The following is a 13957-nucleotide window of genomic DNA, read 5'->3' on the forward strand; positions in this document are numbered from 1 at the left end:
CGTAATATCTAATGGGTAGGCGACACTGATAGGGGTTATTACCATATCAAAAATCTTGTCATCACATATTTAGAGAACAAACAGATCATATTTTCTGTAAACGCATATTCCAGAAGGTAGGCGACTTTATGAGCATGCGCGAACGGTCGCATGTAGTTTTTCTTTTTGCTGCTTAATAGAAAGGTTTTTCTTCTTGAACTTGCAGTGGAAGTTTATAAATTTCCAGGAAATCCCTATGGCAATTTGAATAGCCATCATCTCTTAAGATCGATTTGAACATAGTACCAAAATGGTGTGCCTTGGTCCCTTTATACATATACATTTATACATATCTTTAAGTTTAATTGAAGGCTTTTATAATAGTGCCCATACGCGATAAATGATGGAAGATCTCCGTGGGGTCCTGATGAGGTCAAGTTGTCGTATAATCTAGTTAGAGTGAATAGAATAACAGCAATATCACCGATTTGGTGATGCAAAAACTTGATCAAATTCATTGCGAATCATCAAGCTGTAAAGTAACAAGTTATCGCGTGGGCACGGTAATAACACGTTATTAAAAATGATCCTGCAAGCGATCCTGTTACTATATGATACAAAAAGTATTCAGATGAAACAGAGGATTATTTCAGTTTGCTTCATCATGAAGCTTCTTGAATAAATTAGTGAATAAGCCTCTCGCTGAGACAACTTGCAAGCATTACCGAGAAGCCTTGGTGTTTTCGATGTGTTCCTATACTTTATTCTAAAATACAGTATTGCTTCTCAGTCCCTAAATGTTCATCATCGACGTAGCTTTTTTTTTTAAAAAGAAAAGAGCTGTTTCTACATGAAAAGACATGTGGATCAATATATCTTGGCGACATTTAGTTAATAAAGATTCTTGGCTTTTTGCATTGGAATTTCGGTTTAATATGATGTACAGCTTTGATAAGGGATCCAAGTTTCGAGTTACCGGCTTAAAAAACGAGAAGGTGGTCGGTCGTTGCATCTTCATTGACTAGCTTTAGATGATGATTCAATTGAAGAGAAGACAAATATACATTCAATAGATGCTATGAAACAGCTATAGGGCTTTTCTACTTTTCCAAGCACTGTTGCATATATTCTAATGCTGAGTGGCGCCATCGATACCATGACATGGCCTGTAAGAGACAATCAGCCATATCATCCTGCTTCTTTTCCTGTATAAAATTATCCCAGAGTTCCTGCCGGTCGACGCGCACCATTTTATCTTCCTCCAACCAATGCTTGACCAGTTTGACACACGCGAGCTTCTTGTAGCGATTCATTTTTGCCTTGGTAGAGTCTGGAGGAGGCGGTGGAGTCACTTGTTCCCAATCCGCACGCCACATGCGATCAACGGCAGGGCGGGACACAGCTTCCAACACAACATACGGTGATGACAACTGCCGTCCACCAATAGCTTCATACAAAGCATACCACAGCATAGCCTCGATCGTATTCACTCGTATCGTATGTTCAAACACATTGTGCCCGCCGTTTTCACGATACCGTTGTTGCTCCATCACAATCGCTTTTACGCTTCCATCCTTAAGCGCAGGTAATATAAGTTCGTGAACATAGCTGCGCATGATAGGTGCACTCGCCGATGGGTGAAAGTTTTCGAGTTGGAGGTCCGTTCGACACCACTCAGTGATAGTATTGTTGCAATCCAGTTTTACGTGCGCTAGGTTCTTATACCCTACGTCGAATGAAAGTATGGATTTTGGAATGGAGCTTTCTGGATCGAATTTAGCGTCGCCGCTACTGGTTGGTGCTGTGCCATTAATAACAATACTTTCGAAGTGGCTATCTAAACGTGAACAAAGGTCGGCTTTTTTTCCACTAGCAGTGATGCCACATCGTCCAGCAATGGTCTTGAGATCGTTAACTTTTAGTTTGGCTAAGCTGTTTTGTATAAATTTTCATGAGCTTTATTTGCTTTTTTACAAGTTGCATATGTGCGTAACTTGGCATTTTTGGCTGTAAACCATATTTTTTTACCTGGAGGTCACAGCATCTTGGACGACGTGCGATGATGCCCTGGAAAACATTGGGGACGCATGTACTTAAAGCACCGACAGATAGCCTTTTTGCTCCTTGGATTTAAAGACAATGAAAGTGGAAGCCCCTGCATGCGAGCATATATAAATGCCAACTTTTGACACTGTTTGATACTTCTTCAATTTCTTTCCTCCATAACCATTATCTGCTTAGTATGAGAACTCCAGCCGAATTGAATCCAAACAAGAACAGAGGCGAACCAGCACCATCGCCTGTCGGGTTCGACAACGCTCCTGCCTGTGAAGAATCTATTACTGTCAAGATACAGGGCGGAATTCCTTCTTGGGTGAATGGCGTACTTTATCGTTCAGGTAAAAAGTCATGACGTGTTGACTTTCTCAGAGCGTCACTATCATTTGCTTCTTGATTAACATATTATATCTTCTTCCAAAAAGGATCTGGACGATACAACATCCTTATGGATAATGGCGATACCCACCATATCGGACATCCATTTGACGGCCTAGCAATGCTTCATCGGTTCGAAGTTTCCGGCAAAACGCAAACTGTCAAGTACAACTCACGGCACACATCGCATGGTCTCGAGCAGCGGATACGCGATGGTGACAAGACCTTGCTCACATTTGGTCCTGACCCATGCAAAACCATCTTTGGTCGTATGCAAACCTTCTATCACCACATTACAGAGTTCAACCATACTATGGCTAAACAAGAAGAAGATCCTGAATATGATATGGTAAACGTGACGATCACACCCAACTTCCCTATTGGTAAAAGACTCGAGCAAGAGACGGGTGTCAAGCGTGGTGAAGCGGTGGTCGTAAAACGCGATGCCGATACTTTGCAGCTCGTGGACAAGAAAACCTTAAGTAAGTAATTCTTACGATCTTCAGTTCCGACTGCTCAGTTAATCACTATCTATGCACTCACATGTTTATCATTTATGCTGTTATTTTAGAGCCTTTAAAAATGTTTACTTATTCGCATGTAGACAAGAAGTTGTGGGGAATGCTATGTTCATCACATCATCAATATGACGCGGAAACAAACGAGTATGTGAACTTCATGGTCAGACTCGGTCCGTTTCCTAGTTTCCAGACGTTTGCAATCGGACCGTATGCTCCACAGCCGGATGTGAAAGGAGACATGCCTCCACCAGAAACCACTGTGCACGAACCCATCTGGCGCCACTTGGGCTCTTGGAACACTATGGAGACCTTGAAGCCAGCGTATATCCACTCGTTTAATATGACCAAGAACTACATCATCGTTCCCAATTTCCCTTATTACTATGCATTTGGCGGTGTCGCCGCTATTTATTACTCTAACGCCTATCAAACATTCCATTGGGATGGAAGCCGACGAACTCTTTTCCATGTGATTGACCGCCATACAAAGCGACATGTTGCCACCTACGAGGCCGAACCGTGCTTCGGATTCCACTCAGCAAACGCATGGGACGAAGAAGTGACACTCCCAGGCGGCGGCACAGAGCGTGTGATCTACCTCGATTATTGCATGTACGAAAACACTGATATTGTGGACGCAAGCTTCGAACTTGGCAAGGCGCCGAGTGGCAAGGTGGACTTGGATCGTGTGCAGCCAGCACGATTTGTAGTCAAGAAAAAGGCTCAAGGCAAACCTGGCAGCAAGATTGCACCTTCTCAGGTTCGGCGATACAGATTAGGTCAAGTGCCTCGCAGCAGCGACAACGAGTATCCATGGTCTCCATCCAACCTGACAGGCGGATACCTATTCAGCGGTATGCGAGAATACAACAAGCGTCGTGTCGCATCTTACTCAGTTTTAGCCCAGGACGTGGAGCTACCTCGTTTCAACCAGCAATATAACCTCAAAAAGTATCGCTATCTCTATGGTGTATGTGAGTCGCGCTTTGCACCTTCATATGCATCTGGCGCTGTCGTAAATGGATTGATCAAGGTGGATCTAGACCAGCCTTATCTTGGATCCAACACTGATCAAGCAAGCACATCCAAGATCTGGGACATGCCTGGTTGCTCTTGCTCTGAACCTATTTTTGTACCCAATCCTGACGGAACGGACGAAGACGATGGCGTCGTGCTTTCAGTGGTGAACGCAGAGACGGACCAAGGCATCCAAACCTTTTTCCTGCTTATTCTCGACGCGCAATCCATGAAAGAAATTGGCCGCTCTACACTTGGGTCCTTCAATGCTCTCACACTCCATGGTTCGTTTGTTGACTCGCGTGGCGTAGGTATTGCTATCAATTAAAGCAACAACAACACTGTATCGGATAGCTGGGTGCACTTGAAATTTGTTTTTTTTGATATCCGGCATGTTTTTATTCCCCTTATCATTTAAAAAATAAAAAGAAAAGACATAAAACTGCGCGCTTAGAAAACGAGGGCAGCACCCTTGGTCTTCTTGTCACCACCCAATTCGAAGTGCTTGCAACGCTTGATGGGGAGCTGCATCTTGTACTTGCATGCTATTCATACAATAATATTTAGTTTTATATACAATTCTTCGTTTCGCCTTTTAACTTAGCGCGTTTCTCAAACTCGAAATAGATGCTTACCAGTGCACTCAAGACGAAGAACAATCTTCTTGGTGGTCTTGGCCTTCTTGTGGAAGACGGGCTTGGTCTGACCACCATAACCGGACTGCTTACGATCGTAACGACGCTTACCCTGAGCGGCCAAGGAAGCCTTGCCGGTCTTGTACTGGGTCACCTTGTGGGGAGTGTGCTTGCGGCACTTGGCGCCCTTGCAGAAAGTGTTTCTGGTCTTGGGAATGTTAACCTACGTCGTAATGCAGAATAAGATTAAAATCTTCAAGACATTCTTGGATGCAGAGGTAAAATTCGAAAGGGTCGATTCCTGCAGCCGCAATAATTTCCCATCAATCGGTCGAATCGTCGCTGAAATCCTTTGTTTCGTTCGGTCAATGCTGAATCTTTTTTATTGACGAAGCTTCCAAGTCGTTTCGGTAATTTGCGTATCGGATGGGTGCGGCTGCATATAAATCGATATATCGTCTGGGATGGATGGATGAATGGATGGATGCTTACCATGGCGATTACCCAGAAAAGAGAAGGAGTCCTATAATACTGGAGCAGAGCTGAACTTACACACACCCGCAGACCACAGGCTGAGCCTAAAATTCGATTTCGTACCTACAGTACAGGCCAATCGCATTTCAGATGGATTCTTCAATGATGTAAACCTATTCTTCCAACAGGAACTGGTGCGAATGATTGATTTGGTATGGTTTATAAGCGAGCAAGTGTACTGCGAAGGTGCGAATGGAAGCCAGGGAACGTGGCGATATACAATAATGCGCACTCTTGATACAAACGAATAGCAAATATATAAATGAGGCTTTCCAGTGAACATTTTAAGGTGGATGTTCAGCATGAAGATGCGTATCTTTGGAAAGCCTGATGGCAGCGGGATGGGTGAAGATATGCACTATGTGTATTGTATCTTCTCAGTTCAAGTAAATAGTTCAGATTTTCTGTAAGACGTGCACCTTCTGTAAGCAATAATTTTCTTATGTTCTACCGGTATTATCAATTTAGCATAGGTGTTCTAAATCACAGTGTTTTTTCGCCGGCAAGATGCCAATTTCGATAACGAGATATTTGGCGTTCCACGTTTATGACGCCATCAAGAAGGTGTTTGGGATTCCTTCTTCCACAATTCAATGACGTAGTAATTGGCTGATATTCCTGGGCATCTATAGTGATGCGCAAGAGATATTTTGACAGTAAACGTCTCGGATGCTATTATTGTAGCTCTGTCCATTATCTTATCCGATGCTGCTACTGTATACGCAATAGTTGTTCTGCACATGGCGTTAAAGCAGCAGCTAGCGGAGCCTCGTCTTGGATAATTTTAAACGTTTTTAGTCAATTTTATTTGTTGATTTGCAACACTGATGGAAATGTACAACAGCTTTAAACCAAAGAAACTTCCTGGATTCAGCATCCATTTTTGAGCTTTGTCAAGTTTTTTGCTGACAAAGGCTTGTCCAAATGGCCGCATCTTCTGTGCTAAAAGCTATCAGTGACTTAGCTAGCAACAATTATTTAACTAGCATGACGCTGTATCTTCTTCAGAAAATATGATCCGTTAAAAGTATGCGTAGAATGTGTTGCTGAAAGGTAAATCGAAGGTTGCGAGCAAGATAATTTCACCGTTGGGTTTTTGGTTAAACTAAGCATGTATAGATAGTAAGGCCAAGGAAGTCCAAAAAAGATGTGCGAATTATTGTTCGAAATATGTAGTCTATAGAACATTCCATGGAATGCTATTGAAATTAGTCTACTGTATCAATAATGGTTGTGGGTTTATTATTCAAAGTAATAGCAGCTCCATTCCATGGTCGGGCTCCGGATGTTTAGAGAGCTATTGCAGGAACTCGCAGATCAAGCGGGTTCAGCAGAACGGGAACTAGTTCATGCCGGATTACAGGCCGAAAATTATACAGATCAGCTCGAGGAGAGCAATGGAGAAATTGGGTATCTAAGATACGAATTATAAAAGTGTCTTGAAAAGTTGCATGAAAGTCAAGAAACGTGCGTCAACCAGCAGGATGAATCCCGGCGCCTCAAAGAATCATCGGCCGGCGGATTGATGGATTATAATCAAGAAACACTGGTATGTTACTTTTAGCGGTTTATAAGAAAAGTACTGAGTTAGTATCCTATCAGTTGAAATACATTAATTTAGCCGTTCAAACTAACAATAGCTTCCCATTTACGGACAAACTGCCTTTTTTCTCTTGCCTAAGAGAGTAACATACGCAGAAAAACCAGTGTGTACTTTGCCTACGCGCACAGCGATGTAAATATGGACGCCAAAATGATGCTTATAATTTTGATCCAAAAAGAAGAACATGTTTTCGAAAAACCAAGGCCAAAAAAAGGAGATGGAGCTCAAGAGTAATATTAGCACACAATAAAAGGTACATCAGAAGGAAGGAAGTGTTTTGAGGGAGCAAAATGAGGGAAGAGGCTGATAATCGTGGAGCGACGGATGTGTTTCTTTAAAAGAGCAAAATGTGATCATTCGACGATGCTGCATCACACCACAGCTTACCATATCGTGATAGAAACGGATAGGGATACAAGCAATGAGGGACACCGTAAGTAACTCATAGAAACTAGTAGTAGGAGCAAAGGGAATAGCGAGAGTGCATCCACGGATAGTTTTAGAGCTCATACCTCATGATGGACTTAAGGTAGTATTACTTATGATCCATGCCAACGTTTACACTTTGCCACTGTGAAGTAAAGCAAAAGCACAAAAAGGAAGTCATGGCTGATGCACATTAAATGATGGCAATTTCCCAGCGTTTTATTCTTTCTATCATACACTACCATAAGTCCACCAGGACGAAGTAGGTTAATGAGAGCTCTCAGACTTTGTATATACAATGTGAGCGATATATACCAATGTACGGTTTTATGCAATATTTATCTTTACTGGTCTCAATCGTTTGAGAAAAAAAGAAACTTTTAAAGTATAAGAAAGTAAGCAGCAGAGTTTGTCGTGCTAATGTATGATAATAATGCTCCTATGCATGATGTCACATATGTACAGTATGCACGACAGCACATGCAGAAGATAGGATCTCAAATTTGACCAACAAAAGAAGCAGAGGCGACACGATTAACCACACGGTGCTCCCATGCATATGCAACAAAAGTGCAGGGTCTTTTTTAATTTCATTTGTTGTCTAAACTTATATCATAGGTCGCCTTTCCTTTTTCTTTTTCTCTTCACATTCTACTTTCCCAATACTACTACTGATATGAGACAGCTACACCTACTAGTGAGCATACAGCACCGCTGTCAACAGACACATCAACTTCTTTCGGGTGCCGAGTCTCTTTGCTTGGATGCTGCCGATAATCAGTTTATGCTCAATGTATTATTGCCATCTATCACTTATCTGACAATTTATCTGGCTATTCGGATAGCGACCCTTTATTTTCGGCGGTCAAAACGTGTGCCCACTGTTAACACCACACTCGCGTTAAAGCGCAAACACCAACAGCAGCAATTGATACACAAACCTCAGAATAAATCTCGACTTATATCAACTAGTGACAGCGCCAGTGTACTACATCAGCAAGAAGAATCATCGATGTACGAAAGTTCTCCAGGAAATCCGTCGTCACATGTAGTCCACCAGCATCGAATACCAAATGCGTCAACCTCTCCAGCCAAACACACCCTTACACTACTGAGGAGCCAGCATGTAGAGGATAAATCTTTATGTAATGACAACAGTAACAAATGTTCTGCAAGCGAACCGACGACCCTCGTGAGAAACGAAATTCTGCTACCACCAACAGCAGAGCCGAATTTTGCTTCAGAACTATCCTGTAATAGCAGCAACTATTACAATAAAAAACGACCCGTACGCTGTTGGCCCCCTAGGAAGGACATAATTATTGGTGACGTTCTTCAAAGGACCCTCAACGGCAATCTTGTTATGCTTTGGAAACGGCATCAAACTTCAATGGAGCTTTACTTGGACTTCTATCCAAGTCAGCCTTCGATGCGTCGTCTTCTTTGCCGCCGTTTGCGCAATAGTCAGATTATACCGCAACAAGCAAAAAATGAAGAAAAGGAAACTGTGCTACTATCGCCGTCGTTGAATAACAACTATCATCATAAAGCACCGACGACATCTTTTGCATCAGCAACACCGTCATCAAATCCGTCACTGTCATCACCAATGATGGCGGAACGAGCTGACGATGACAATAGCTGTAGTCGATATAAGCTGTATCATTTTGCTCGCGACGTGTTGCGTTATTACCAAAGCCAATACAGATCTCAGTGCGGTACTCCTGAAGCAGAACGAATTCTTTTTCTACGGCAGACTATTTCCGATTTCGCCGGCTGATACGCATCAACAGTGCATGATGCTCCTTCAATATTTGCTTTGCTTCCAGCTCTCTTCTTGGGTTTTATCATAGGGTTTTGAATGTACTTAAAGTATCGGATACAATCCATTTTACTGTACATATGATACATCATTCTTTATAGTAACCGAACAGCATTTTTGTGCGACTAGAGATAATCATAATGATGGTATACCTAGAGCCTTTTTTTATCTTGAAAAACCTTAATAAGTAATCTGGCACGTATACGAAGAAACTTCATATGTCATCTCACAAAGTTATTGTCATTGAAAGAAAAAATCATTTGTACAGTATTCTTTCTGGAAGCTTAAATATCCGGCTGGCTTTTGCGGGTTGATTATACTACTGCATAGGAAAATTCGCATATCTCTAGTATACGAGTTGCTGTTATGTTGGCAGAGACGCCTCTTCATTGTAGTAGCCATACAGAAACCGAGACTTTGTGATGCGACTCGCTGCAGATTTTGCACCAGCATAGACAAGAATGTCAGAACCACTGTTTGGCGCGACCATATAGCCAGTCTTGTGAACGTCTGTGCTGTTCGTGTCCAAATGCGCATGACCGGGATGCGCCATTACCGGTGCGGGTTGCTCTAGGAGACGTGTTCCAGTTTCTCTGTAGATATGTAGATTGGCTGCAAATTTTTCATGGTCTTTTTCTGTTGTCTAATATATATACAAAGAGGGTGATTGCTTTTAGTAATTGATTTACACTAAATTACGTTAATATTATATCGAGACTTTAAAAAGGCCAAGTCAAACGTACCATGACATTCGTATAGGTATATCCGTCGGCACACATGTTGATGACAGCATACGTGTTATCTTCCGGATGAATTTGGGCAAGAACCGTCGATGATCCTCGTAAAACACCAGCAGCAAGGCTTCTTTTAGTTCTGATTCCTCCCAGATAAACATCTCCGTCCAAAACTGCTACACGTAAATCGCCAATATCGACGTGCTAATGAAGCGATATATCGAGTACCAATTTCGTTGAATTAATATACACGAGTAATGCTTCCTTTCAATGGTAGTTATGATAATTAACAAATACATTTAGCGTAAAAACGCGCCAACAGGCTACTTACTTCTATATCCACGACACCGCGGCCAAGCTCGATGCTGAGGGAATTGAGAACCATATGACTAGCTTTGATACGCCCTTCTTTAGCGCGAAGTTCGAAAAGTCGTAAACCGTTCTGCAAGCATTTTTGCGAGAGGGAGCTGCTGCCTACATTACTGCTGAAAGTATCCGGAATCACAATCTGCAATAAACATTTAACAGCAGTGCTGCCAGCAGGGACACCAGGTTTTAGGTCAAGAGTCACATATATTATGCCGAAGAAACTGCGCGCCTGGAGCTCAACTAGTTGAAAGATGTTGACGCCATCATCGGAACAAGGTCTCAAATAAATGTCTACAGCCTCTGTAGGACTTTGGCCAGCTTGGGCCGCCGTGAGAATGTCCACATATACGTCAATACCATCGGCTACCGAGACTTTTAGGTTGCGGATAACAGGTGGTTTAGCTAGCGATAGAACTTGGGCATTCTCAATTGAAACTGTATGATAAACCTCAGGGTCGTATGGCGTCACAGGAGCGCTATTCCTAGGGGCTGCAGGGGGTAAAAAAGATTCAATAGACTTCTTTGACGCATCATCAAGGGCATTACTGCTGTGGCCACTGCTGGGTGCGCTAGTAGGAATGGGTTGAACAGGACCATCATCGTAAGCGGCGGGTGCAGAAAAGACTGTAGCTTCGGCAGAAGAGGGTGCTTCTGCTTCTGAATATGAACCTGATGCGTTTGCATCATCACATAACGGAAGAGTTGAATTGCGGATAATCGGAACAAGCATCATGGTCTGATAGCATTTCCCCAGAAATTCTACATTTTGTATTATTGTCAATGGTCAACGTGGTTTCCAATGGGTTTTAACAATCTTGTTGCGTCCAATGGATCAATCAATCACTGAGGATCGCTCACCTTTTCCATGCCTTATTGCAAGACGTTGAGTCATCATTTCGAGCTCAAGGAGCTCATCTCGTCTCGGAAAGCTATCGGGATAATCCAAAGCCTTACCCCAATCTTCAACACACTTGTTCGCGTATAGCTATAGTAAAATCATTTCTTACATTGAGTACACAAGCGGACACGACAGTTTACGAAATCACCGACCACATGTCTTCTACCTGATGAGCTTTGTTGAGGCTAAACAAACCCAGGACGGAGCATACAACCCAAACAATGATAATTCGAAAAACACCTAAAAATACGGATGCCACTAGGTAAGTACCGACGACAGCTTTTGGGTTATCTTTCTACATATGCTGCATATTTCATACGAGATTTCTTTGAACGTTTTTGCTTTTCATCACTGGTGCCGGTGAAATCGTTCGTTGCTGCTAATTTTTTTTTGTCGCATTGTAAGTTTGCTTCTGGTAATAAGAGAACCGAGGTGTGATCTTCTTTTCTCTTCTCCATTTTCTCTTAAAGAGCGAGAGTCAAGTAAAAAGGAAAGAACCCTTTCTTCTTAACATGCAAGTGCCAATTTTGCGTTATTGTGTTACATCTGTCTTTTAACCTTGCGTAAAACATCTGGCGGTACATACTGTATCCAAATGTATGACGAGAAAGCGAAGTACAATGAAGGGAGTGAAACGAGTAACTACAACTTCATTACATCATAACAACGGTTTCTAAAGGAGCTGCTTTTGCTTGCTATTGTGTTTGAAGTCAGTAATGTAAAGATTGACTATGTATATGTGTGCCAACATTGTGCTGGATCTGATTAAAAGAAGGTTTTAACGTTCCATGGACCATGGATGGGCAAACATCATAGCAGCTCTGACTAGATACATACGCACAAGACAAAAGTGTGGTCAGCTGGAGATTAACATATACGTCATTCATTGAGCCAAGAAAGGATTGTCTTGAAACTTATTGCACCATAGTTGACATTCCCTTTGTATACAATATGCTACGACTCTCATAGTGTATCCCAATTTTTTTTATCACAGTCAGTCCTCCCAAACACAACACACATACAAATACACACATGGCACTCTTTAGCCGGTTTAACCGGTTTGTCACAATTTTGTGTTTATTGTCAAGATTAATCTTTGCAAACAAAAGAAAAGAAAGTAAGCTTCAGGCCCGATAGACAAGAACACATCATCGATTTTAAAAAAAAAATTAACTAAAGAATACCTTTCTTTTCGGGCGCCTTATCCTTTGCATCTTCTTCGTCGCTGCTTGAATCATCCTCTGGCTATTTTGTATAGGAAACGCAAGAAAAAAAAAACAATCAGATCAAAATAAGGCTAGTCCTTTACCCCCTTCTTTACACGACATTGACCAAGACGTTACGTACCAAGTCCTCCATGTTAGGCAAGTTACCGCTAGCCTGAGACATTAAGCTCTGGAAGTCCATACCACCCATTGGGTCTTGTTGTGTTTCCTCCTCTTCTTCTTCATCCTCGTCTCTCCATCTTGAGAAGTCAACCTTGACATAGTTGAGCTTGGAGCCCTTTTGCAGACGCGGCCAGTAGCCCTCATCCTTCTTATAAATAAGCATCGTCAAGTTGCGAGGAGTCAAGTGTTGCTTGGATCTCTAGGTTGGTTTCCATGTAGACCCGATGTTTTCGTTAGTATTGCTTATTTTCTTCTTCCACGTAACCGTTTACACCCACAATCAACAATAACAACAAGCCACCCGAAGTTGCAAGAAGTTTCAGAAAATAAGTCTTTGTTGATTTACCTCTACATCGATAGGACCATAGAACTCGATTTCAGCTTCATACTCATTCTGTTCCTTCTCGCCTTTTCCCTTGAAATGGAAACGCTCTGGTTTTACATCAATTTGAGGTTTCTAAACAAAGTAAAGCAGCGTAAGACTTCACTTCTTCTTCATTACAAATTATGCTGAAAGCAGTAGTATATATGTTAAGAAAAAGAAAGAAGGAGCGAGTGGGGGAGCTAGGGGAATAGCGATCGTGAGGAGCAGAATAAATGGGGTTTGTACCGCGTCAGCACTTTTCGCGCGTTCTTTTCAGTAAACGTCGCGTAAACTTACGGTAATGTCAACAAGCTGGACCGTCAAATAAATAAGGTCGTTGCGCTGAGCCCAGAGTACGGTAGGATGAAGAGTCATTTCGAATTAGTAGAAAAAGAACCAATGGTCTGCGTCAGCAACACCAACAGTTTCGCTTTACTGTGGGCATTTTTTTATTTCGGAGATGAAACTACCACTATTTTTTTTCTGGTAGCTTCCTTGGTGTATTTCAAAGTGGCCCTACAACAAAAAATGTATTTCAAAGTAGCTACCCTACAGAGCACATATATTTTGTGGCTGTAGCCTTTGTGAACGTGTTTATACCTTTGTGGCGGCTATGGTAATAATTTACGCAAGTTGTATATCAATATATCCTTCATGGTGAATCAAGTGGCAGCTCTTTTGACTGGCGTCTAAGTATAGAACATTGATTAGGTTTGATGATAAAATCAAAATGATACCTTAGCTACTATAGCACATCCAAACGTAGTAGCGATAACTAGTGTTCAAAAAGCAGCATTGCAATTCTATCTCCAGGCAAAACTATGCATCTAGTCTGACTAGAATTAATAGCAACGAAAGGTATCAATCAATCTATTGAGTTCTCATTGTTCATACGATGAAGCGCTACAGTATGTACTCCCTTTCTAGTCAATTCCTGATCCGGTCGTCCTGCAAATTCTTTCAGGCCTCAAGTATAAAGAAGGTGGTCGCGAGCAACTTTTGAGCGCAACAAGAAGTCATCGCTTAAAGGTGAGCGTCTGTTGTATCACCATAGTGGAATAGGTAGCAAACAAAAAGAGCAGCTAAACAACTTCATTGAATGGCAACACATTATAAAATCTTACCTTACAAAGTCCTTCGCAAAGTGAATACTTCATTTGTCTCCTTTTTTGTCAAACAAACCGTGTATGGCGATGATTTAGAAGGCTTGTCAAGTAGGATCAGGATATAA

The 13957-nt window shown here is 42.0% G+C and overlaps 5 protein-coding genes across 5 annotated transcripts; 1 reads left to right on the plus strand and 4 right to left on the minus strand.

Annotated features, from left to right (window-relative positions):
- Positions 1-736: 736 nt before the first annotated feature.
- On the minus strand, positions 737-2075 carry BDB00DRAFT_809280 (ribonuclease H-like domain-containing protein). The gene is made up of 2 exons (XM_053122472.1): positions 2008-2075; positions 737-1911 (listed from the first exon to the last, which is right to left on the minus strand). The coding sequence occupies exons 1-2, from the start codon at positions 2055-2057 to the stop codon at positions 1080-1082; spliced, it is 882 nt and encodes a 293-aa protein (XP_052982806.1). The 5' UTR covers positions 2058-2075; the 3' UTR covers positions 737-1079.
- Positions 2076-2221: 146 nt separating this feature from the next.
- BDB00DRAFT_869473 (carotene dioxygenase) lies at positions 2222-4281 on the plus strand (the record flags this gene model as incomplete). The annotated part of the gene is made up of 3 exons (XM_053126610.1): positions 2222-2378; positions 2463-2897; positions 2987-4281. 3 exons carry the CDS (start codon positions 2222-2224, stop codon positions 4279-4281), a joined length of 1887 nt encoding a protein of 628 aa, XP_052982807.1.
- Positions 4282-4403: 122 nt separating this feature from the next.
- Positions 4404-5083, minus strand: BDB00DRAFT_882064 (60S ribosomal protein L44; the record flags this gene model as incomplete). The annotated part of the gene is made up of 3 exons (XM_053128121.1): positions 4404-4498; positions 4589-4811; positions 5081-5083. The coding sequence occupies 3 exons, from the start codon at positions 5081-5083 to the stop codon at positions 4404-4406; spliced, it is 321 nt and encodes a 106-aa protein (XP_052982808.1).
- Positions 5084-8977: 3894 nt separating this feature from the next.
- On the minus strand, positions 8978-11518 carry BDB00DRAFT_809287 (uncharacterized protein). Its single transcript, XM_053122473.1, has 6 exons — positions 11294-11518; positions 11141-11214; positions 10935-11061; positions 10039-10835; positions 9717-9911; positions 8978-9616 (listed from the first exon to the last, which is right to left on the minus strand). The coding sequence occupies exons 1-6, from the start codon at positions 11430-11432 to the stop codon at positions 9338-9340; spliced, it is 1611 nt and encodes a 536-aa protein (XP_052982809.1). The 5' UTR covers positions 11433-11518; the 3' UTR covers positions 8978-9337.
- Positions 11519-11854: 336 nt separating this feature from the next.
- BDB00DRAFT_809295 (HSP20-like chaperone) lies at positions 11855-13171 on the minus strand. The gene is made up of 3 exons (XM_053122474.1): positions 13024-13171; positions 12709-12819; positions 11855-12561 (listed from the first exon to the last, which is right to left on the minus strand). Exons 1-3 carry the CDS (start codon positions 13099-13101, stop codon positions 12292-12294), a joined length of 459 nt encoding a protein of 152 aa, XP_052982810.1. The 5' UTR covers positions 13102-13171; the 3' UTR covers positions 11855-12291.
- Positions 13172-13957: the final 786 nt, after the last annotated feature.

Source organism: Zychaea mexicana (assembly GCF_025766255.1).
Source record: "Zychaea mexicana strain RSA 1403 chromosome Unknown BDB00scaffold_14, whole genome shotgun sequence".
Classification (NCBI taxonomy): domain Eukaryota; kingdom Fungi; phylum Mucoromycota; class Mucoromycetes; order Mucorales; family Lichtheimiaceae; genus Zychaea; species Zychaea mexicana.